The sequence below is a fragment of the Phalaenopsis equestris genome, unplaced genomic scaffold, assembly GCF_001263595.1.
Source record: "Phalaenopsis equestris unplaced genomic scaffold, ASM126359v1 Scaffold000422, whole genome shotgun sequence".
Taxonomy (NCBI): domain Eukaryota; kingdom Viridiplantae; phylum Streptophyta; class Magnoliopsida; order Asparagales; family Orchidaceae; genus Phalaenopsis; species Phalaenopsis equestris.
Window position 1 is genome coordinate 315,758 of NW_018164863.1, and position 9,907 is coordinate 325,664.

Below are 9,907 nucleotides of genomic sequence, written 5' to 3' on the forward strand. Positions count from 1 at the left end.
CATGGGTTTTGGCGGTGTATAAATTGGAGGCTCGTGAAAAAAAGTAGTCCTACATCAGATGTAGGCGTAGCCATGAGAATGCTCTGAAAATTTAAATCCAGGGCTCCTCCAGAAAACATTGTCCATTGTAAATCATATGATGTACCCTCATAAGTCAGCGATCCTTTATAGTCAGTGGGTCTTGCATAGCCGGTGGGTCTTGCATATTCGTAAGGTCCTGCAACGTCGGAGAGTCCAACATAGCTGGAGGGGCCCGCAAATGTTGATTGCCCAAGATAAGTAGATGATTATGATTATTGTTGTTCATGCGACTCATTCAAGGGAGATCAACAGATTCAAGAGGCTGAAGATCTCCTTGGAGCATCTGCTACCGATCAACTCACGATAATGGAACCTGACCAACGTGAAACATGAGAAGTTGATCTACGAGGGCTAGATGATTTGACAATTGTTTTATGAGATGGCCCCGACTCGAAATCATGTCTCATTGGCTGATCAAATGTGATATAATCAATGTGGATGGACGGTTCCACTCTACGTGATAACTCCAATATCTCATCGTACCCTTGTTTCATTGAGCTAGCACTTCCACCGCAATGCCCTCCAAACTTTTCTGCAATATCTTCTCTATGAATAAATCAATCTAACTGTACAATTGAAGAATTACATTTATTATTAGGTATTATAATAAAATTAATTAAAAACAGTAATTATATATAGTAAACACATGCCAATATTCTATCTCTTGGTGATCGAGGGTAATATATATCTAGCGGCTGAGTAAGGGGCTCCACTAAGTAGACTAATGCCTAAGATCAATATCATTGCAAATAATTAGTCAGTTATTGCTCTCCGTCTCCTTACGGTGGGTTTAATTGTGTTATATAGGCCCGATGATTATTCCACATCTCGATATATCTCTTGTGATATTGCACTAGTTAACTTCAGCCTTACTTCAACCATCAACTCTTTTAAAACCTCATTCTATAGGTTGAATAAATATATGATGAATGCTTGAAAACTGCTACAAAACATAATCTGGAACTTGCCACTCGACACGCCTCCAGACAGTCCAAATATCAATATTTTGAAAAAATGTATCATATAACAAAGCTACTTATAAATCTAAATATGACAACCAATTAACTTGCATATAAAGTTTTTAATTTAATTATATTTAAGATAAAAATATGAGAGGAATGTTGGATTGAATAGAATGGTTTAGTGTTAAACCTGACTCTATCTGAGTATGTCAAGTTCATTTCTGTACATACCTATATTTCCAGACGACCATGTACGTAGTCATTGTTCATTCAATTTGCATGTTATTTAACTAAATGAGATGAATTTGAATTAAAATTTTCCATTTTTTATGTACAAAAAAATTGATTGGGTATCAGAACACAGGGGATTTGCTTGATAAATAATGAGGGGTCAGAAAATGAAGGGTGGGGCTACCAACATGTAAGTGCTCTCAGCATCATGCTTGTAGCAAGTGCAAACACCAAACAACTATCTGACAAGTAGGCTTAGTTGACAAATTTAAATCTCTATATAGGTGTGCATGCACTGCGCCACCCAAAGAATATCTTCCAAACTCCTCTAAATTTCTGTTAATGTCAATTTTTATAAACATACATGCGATCCAGACATGTTTGGAAGAAGAAAACACTGTAATATGAACAATATATAGCTCTAACATGCCTTAAAAATTTTAGTGGAGGTAAATCATTGTAAGACTCACTGTAAAATGTCGAGTAGAGCTAGCGAAACAGTATGATTGTATGTGTTTCAGAGCGTCCCATAAAAAAACATGTTATTGTGTGATCTACAGGCTGATGATAGAGAACATCATCTCTGGGGTGGTCCCCAAACAAATCATTGCATCATGCCAGCCAATTTGGCTTGTGCAAATCTGGACCAACAACATTCAACCTTATCAGGGCATTTCCGTCCATCCTAATACCATTAAGTATCTAAACATCTTACAACGTGATAGCCATCTCATCTGAGAAAAATGAATTTTGTGTAAGGTTAAAGAATGCTAATTAAAGGGGTAACATGTTAATATGTATTTGAATTTATCTTACTACCGGGTAAATGGAATGTATTGGTTAAGGGGCATCACCATTCGACCATCGTTGTTAATAGATTGTGATCTAATTTAAGTACTACAAGTGTTTGATACAGTCTACGCCTGTAACTCACAATTTTAATGCATGTCACACAATTCCTATGTTTGCACAGTTCAATATACATGCATGCCACACAATTCCCATGTTTGCACATATCTAACTCCTAAACTTTGACTTTTATATTCATAACAATAAAAATATCGTATCAAATAAAAAATAACAGTATAACTTTCAAATAGTGAAATGCAAATTTTTATACATATATAAAATGCTATAAATATAAAAGTAAAGCTTAGAGGTTAGATATATGAAAACATAAAAAATGTATCGTATTTTATATAAATCTTCCATTAAACTAATAGACGTCAATTTCTCAAAAGTAAGGCAGCACTAGTGACAATCCCAAATAAAACATAGTCATTTCAGTAGGTTAACTTTTTTCCTTTAGAAATATTTGTTTTGAAGACGACATGAAGTTGAATTTAGACTTTCGCTGCAAATTGAGGCGTAGACGTCTATTTAATTAAAAGGACTTGTAGCGACAGGTTGAAAGAAACTGGACAGAAATGGCTGAGCAGAGAAACACTTCGTTATAATAAGAGTTCATAGATCATTTTTTGCGGTTCTAACGTTGAGAATATTCTGATTTAATTTATATTTGATACCTTATCAACAAATTTCTATCATCCATTACTAGTCTTGTGGTATAGCATCAATTTCGATGCATCAGAAGAATCTCAAAGCTAATTTTTTTAGCAAAAAATATTTAAACTTCCATTAAAAGTTATCCAAAACTCTAATTTCAACAAACTTCCAATTAAATTGACTGACTCAACGAGACTCACATAATAATATCAATATTGGTGCAATCTGAGTCAAGTCAAAGCCCAAATCAAGCCGTTAAACCACATTTGAAAGCTTCCAGCGTATAATTGAAATGTCAAACCGATGTTAAATCTAGTCAATCGAGCGTCTCGATAAGAGAAATCTAAAGAGTCTAAGATCACTCAATTCTGACATCATTAAGTCACTTAAATGTCTGTAAAACACCGTCTGATCGATAAAATTTTCTCAAGCTTCCGATTAGAGTGGTATAGATTCCTTCCTTATTTGCAACATGGGCTTTATAAATAGAGCCCTACAACTCACTTGAAAGTTGACTTATACCCTGAGCTAAAGGAAGATTAGAGCTTGGAGAAGGATCTAAAGGCTAGCATCGTTTTTACATCGAAAACTTCACAAATTCCTCTTGCTTTTGCAGTCGCTGACCATCGTCGACCACCATTGATGGCCACCTTCTCCTTGAAAGAAAATTTTTGCGGAGAGACAACGTGCTGTGCATAATTCCAACATTCGTTGCAAAATAACGAAGCACATGACAAAACAGTGCATCACCTAACATGTCGTGCAACGAATCATCTCCAAGAAAAAGTCTTGGTTCCAGTAACGGTTCCCAACTACATCCACTCTCTACCATTATACAATAAATTTTGTACCTTAAAAAAATTGTGTAATCTTTTCTCTATTTTGAAACGGGGGTTGTACGTGTAATCTCAAATTCATAGTGGATTAATTGTTCTAAATAAGTCAAAGCTTGTGATTTTATTGCTTTTTCAGGTTTTTCACATAAAAACGTCTAGTACCTCTAATGATTATTTTCTACTATCTAAATGTGTGTTGGATTCTCATACAATCCTAAGACTATATTCCATTTTCCACCACTTCAAATCTTCTAATTCACACCAATATTATAATAAAATATTAAAAAATTTTAAATTTAATTTAAATTATTTAAATTTCGAAGATATCTAATTTAAAAAAAAACTCAAATCATGCTACTATCTTTTACTTCCTTTGTTTAAATTTCTTTTAATTTTTTATTTTTTTCTTATTCTATATTTGACAATTTTATCTTTTCATTCGAACACAGATTTTATTGGGATGTTATCGTATTAATTTTTTTCGAATTTCTTGTGCCCGTTTGTCAGAAAAGTGTATAGAATTTAAATTCCAACTGTCTGCATAAAATTATGAAGATTAATTTATATTTAGAAAATATAAACAAATTAATTTTTGATCTATCAATTATTTATAAAAATAATTAAATAAAGATGGTACACTAATAAAATAAAATCTAATTGATCAAACATGAATCTTAATACATTTTTTAAATTAATAATTTTTGCAAGTTCATTAAGGAATGTCCAAATTTTAATTTTTAAAAATTCAAAATCAATGAGACAAATCTAAGAACACCAAAAGCAATTGATCTTGGCCCAAAAAGGCCTAAATCAGGCAATTAAAATACTATCAAAAATAATTTTTCAATTTTGCATGCTTATAATTAAACTATCTGTCTAAAAAATTATAAATTGATCATCATTCTTTACGTCAGAGAAATTTAGATTAGAAATGTCGGAGCTTAAAAATTTGAAGAACTCTAAAGCTCTACATAGCGTTCAATAATGATGATTATGACTAGCAAAAGTCTTCGATAAATTGTCATTATTTGACCTCCATCGTCTGACACTATTATCAGACTATAATCATCAATCATCTTTGCTCAATGGTAGTAATCATAGAATAGATCAGAATAAATACAAGAGTATGAATGGTAGTATGATATCATTTGACCATTGACACAATCAATCAAATACAGGAGTATCTATAGAATAGATGTAAAGTGTATGACCATTATAATAAACATAACAATCAATCAAAATAAATCATTCAACATAATCATCAAATACAAGAGTATCTATAGAATAGATGTAAAGAGTACAGATCAAATCTGTAAACACACAAAGAATTAAAAAACTAAGTTTGTTGGTTCTCCTCCTCGACTATAGCTCACTTGCCACATCATTGTGCCTCACATTACAACGAATCAATCCTTTCTTCCACCCTAGCCTTTACCCTCTTCTCTATCCTAACATCCACGGTCTCCTCGATCCAGTACTTCTATCTTGACTCCATTTGAAGTAGCTTTGGAAAATATACTCACAGGCCTACTAATTTTGTCATCAATCAATGATGACCACTCACCAAACACAGTGTTGTGCCTAATAAGCAAATACTTGTGAGATGAGGCCATAGATCTTTCTATTCTTTCTCTCACCAACAACTTTCATCCATATATGGAACTCCAATTCGCAAAATAACTGCTAGAGATGCAAACTCCGGCTGGGCTCTCACTTCAGGCATCCTTCAAGTGCACATATTCATCCTACAAAAAAATGTAAAACATCTAAATAAATTATTAGTCCATCTCACAAATAAAATAAAAAATCATTCATCTTTCTGGACATTTCAAAGTACATTGTCAAACTACCGTTGGGCCACTTGATGCTAATGTGTGTGGATATGCAACTCAGTGGCGATGGACACTCATCCAAGTGCCTGCCCTCTGTTTACCTAAAAAAAGCTTAGGAAATAATAATTACATAGTTTAATTTCATGCATTGAGTTTAATTTCTTGCATTGAATAATCTTATCATTGTCCTACTATACTTGGTATGGGAGACCGAGCTTCTGGTATGTAAGGAGATACCCATGCCCCCATAGTCCAACTATGGTTCTGTCGCATCGGCTTTCTCTTCTTGAGACAGTCAAGAGAGCTCTAGAAGCTTGCCAACTTGCCACAAATGTCCTCCCATATCTAGAGGAGTCTTTGCCCATTCTTTCGGACATCAATAAATTAATATATCTTAGACGTTCTCTGGGATCTGTTGATGATAATGAGGAAGTTGGATCTGTTAATGATACTGAGGAAGTCACCGTAAGTCCTTCTGCATCACAAATATGGAATAAATTTTGTCACTAAAAAAAATAACTTGAATTTACTGTAATTTAAAAGGAAATTATACATACAAAACACGAAATTCTCATATGTTTAGTTGTTTACATTTTTACACCAAAATTTTGACATTTACTTGCATACAATCTTATCTATGCATAAAAAGATAGATTTGAGTTTTGAATAGTAAAAATTAGTGATATATTTGATGTGATTGAGAAGAAATGAGTGGTATGAGTAACTATAAAGATTTGGATAAGATATGTAAATACAAAAGAATTGCATGCTATGTATGTAAATGACCCAATTTAAAATAGTTTAGAATATCCCTCAAACTTCTTAAACCACATATCCCAAATATCTATCAGAATATTCTCATATGACGGATACAAAACATCATACTTGCTCTTGATAATCTTTGTGATCCAGTAGACTCATTCCCTGAAAGACTAAAACCTACAAAAATTCATGTCAATTACATACAGACAACCTCACATCCATTTTTTAAAATTCACTCAAATATCAAAATTCAATATAAAACCCCAATCCCTATTTTTCATTTGGGCCAATCACATGTAGAACACTCGTACAATTGAACTTATATACATTTGGATTAATTATATTGCCGAATTTGCTATTTCTTTTAACCTTCAGCTCAAAATTCTGAACAAACATGTAATACAAAATGAAAATCATTACTCACATATATGAATTATATACTTAACACCCGTAAAATAGTCCACATACGTAGTTCTTACTGGATTGTTATTGCCGTCAAACTTGAGATCTATGAATGATAGTAGGGCTATGGTTTCCTAACTTTTTCCCATTCGGTAACCATGAATGCAGAAAATAATGCAAAAACAAATTCATGAAACAAAGTAAAATAACTGAAGAAAGCGTGTATAATTGCTGACTTGACAGGCGAGAAGAGTGTGTGGATCTGTGGGGTTTTTCAGCAGTTGGGATTAATTGGCGTTGCGGTTGCCTACACCATCACCTCCTCAACTAGCTTGAGGTATGCTTTTGCTCCTACCTGAACTTAAACTTTCTTCCTTTTTATTTTATTTTTTGACTCTATAATTGGAATATGCAATATAAAGTCACAAATACTTTGCTGCTTTTAATTCAAATATTATTTGAATGCATGTTACAGGCAAAGTATTAAAATGGTTCCCGACTAATTACTTTGGGGATTTTTTAATTCTAGAGTTTATAAAAATGTCAAAATTGTTAGAAAAGTTTTTAGATTGGGCAGAAATACTACTCATGAAAGATTATTAAAGCTTAATTTTAAATAGTTTTGAGACTATTTAGACACTTTTATAAACTATGGAACTACATGTGCAAATTTCATAATGTTTTTATAGAATTTATTACTTTTATATGAAAATAAATTTAATTAATATGATATTTATTTACATAAAACTCACTGATCATAATACCAAGAAAGCCCATGTTAAAGTCCCAATGGGACCAAATGAAAGAAATATAAATAAATATCATAAATACAAGGGGTCAAATTCCTCCAAAGTTTTCTCATACTGTCAATGAGGATTTCAATTAAAGGATTTTCTTAAGCTAGCAACTATATTTTCTATTGTCTAACAATCTTCATTTATTCTTAAGATGACTGTTTGTGTCTATTTGTTGTTCCCTTGTTAGACTAATAATCATCATCATTTTACCCCCAACACCCATCATCAACTAATACTAAATATAATTTCACCATTTACTAATGTCAATATCCATCGATGCCCATCGTTCAATGCAAGCCCATAGATCGACGACGGAGCTTGTCAATGTCAGCATTCATCAATCAATATTTACATCCAATCATCATTAAACTCAACATCTATTGCCTCCTCTACTACTGATTGATGCCAACATTCATGGCTGCTTACCATCTATATTACTCTTCACCATTAGATTTTTATACAAACCACACAATTCCTTTGTATTTACATATCTAACACCTAAACTTTGATTTTTTTTTTTTTACTTATATACGACTTTATTTAAGCTTGTAAATGTGTATTCTACTTTTTAAAATTAGTAATAAATGTGATGGGAAAAAGTTGAGTGTTTTAAATGTAAAAAAATGAAGTATAGTTGTTGGACAGGTAAATGGATTAGAATTGTGTGGTTTTGTACTAAATGCCTTCCAAGCTCTCTTTGTTCAAACCTCCTCATTGCTGAGAAGATTAGTTCATTGCAGTCAAAATGTCGGCCCCATTCTGTTTTTCTTTTTTGGTTTGCAACAGAAAAATATTATACTTTCATTGTATTATGTGCTAATTATTTATTTGAATTACATTTAACAAGCATTAAGATGATAATTTTTTCAACAACTACAAATTTCAAGCAAAATAAAGAAAATCAACTCACCCTGACAAGCACGACTGACAATGATCTGCTAAAAATAATTCGATCCAAAATTTTGGCTCGTAGCTCGGCTCGTTTATTTCAACCTGAAGACAAAATTAGAATTAAACTTTGAGCAATTAAAGATCTTCGTGCTAATCACTAAATTCGCAAGGGCAGCTAACAATTTAAATTTAATTTGTCATATTCAAAAGCTTACTCATCCAAAACAAAAGGATTGCATTATTTCAAGTCATAGGAGCTCATGCAGGGTATTGGGCTATGCGTGAAAGCCTACTTTTCAAAAAATTAAAGATAGTAATAGTTTTGATGTGATGTAAAAAAATTAAGTGTTATATATGTAAATATATAAGAATTGTGTGGTATGTACGTAAATGCCCCATAAATTAAAACCAATACAATTATTCTTTTATTTACGTCCAAATCTTTAATGGAATTCCAAAAAAGCTAATAATAATGAAAGAAATATTACATCAATACTCCGCACGTAGAGTTACATGCCAAGTCCAATGAAATTACGCCGTGGAGGTGATCGGCCCGGGAACACTAGGGAATATTCCCCTCGTGTTATTCAGGTGTTATTGTGTGTTATTCAGGTGTTACTATCTATATGTTATTCAGGTGTTCAGGTGTTATTGTGTTCTGAGAATATTTCTGGTGTTATAATAACACAATAACACATCAATAATACTTGAATAACACACAATAATACCTGAATAGTATAAAATAACACCTGAATAACATGATGAGAATATTTCCTTGTGTTACCGAGCCGATCACCTCCACGGCGTAATTTCGTTGGACTCCGCATGTAACTCTACGTGTGAAGTCCTAATATAATTTTTTTTCAATAATTATAATGGGGGCCGCGTCTATGCTAAACTATTGTTTGTAACGTCTTCTAAGGTCCGCGTTGAAGAGAATCAGCCTTCGGCTGTTTCATATAATGTTAATATGGCACCAAGTTATTATTTATTTATTTATTTATTTATATATTTACTTGAGGCTGCATTGTGTGGCAGAGTTTTAAGAGGTTAAACTATAAGATATTCAATATTCTGGAAATAAAATAGGTGGCCATTTGTTAAATTATTAATATTTCCATAAAATAATGAATGTTAATAAATAATATAATTTAAGTAATTCTCAATGAAGTTAATAACATTGTAACCATCAAAGTGAACTGGCTTCCATTTCTTATTTTTTAACGTAGAAGGAAGCTCGTCTAAAGTTTGGAGGAATAAATTTTGTGCTATGTTTAAATTAACAAAAAAGGATTTTTTTTTTTATTATTGTTTTTCACTTGAAGGTATTTGTACTGAACTGCAGGACATTCCTTTCTGTTGTACAAAAAAATTGTGTGGTATGTATATATACCTTAATTCACCATCCATTTCGAATATGTGCATATACATTCATAAATTGTATATGTATTATATGTATTTATATCCTACTGCGAGCTCTCTTGTGTACAAGTAAGGAATCAAAATCAAAGCGAGGAGAATGGCAGTTGAGCACCCTCTTGAGATATCTGAAGGTTATTCCAGTGATGATGGGAGAATAAGAACTGGTAGCAATTCTGAAACTTAAA

The 9,907-nt window shown here is 32.3% G+C and overlaps 1 protein-coding gene across 1 annotated transcript in view; it reads left to right on the plus strand.

The window, feature by feature from the left end:
- LOC110027281 (amino acid permease 3-like) overlaps positions 1-9,907 on the plus strand; it is a 24,682-nt gene that overhangs the window by 2,725 nt on the left and 12,050 nt on the right. The window contains exons 3-4 of the mRNA XM_020728634.1: positions 6,856-6,949; positions 9,646-9,853. Of these exons, the coding sequence (XP_020584293.1) occupies positions 6,856-6,949; positions 9,646-9,853 (302 nt within the window). The remainder of the gene's footprint in view (positions 1-6,855; positions 6,950-9,645; positions 9,854-9,907) is intronic.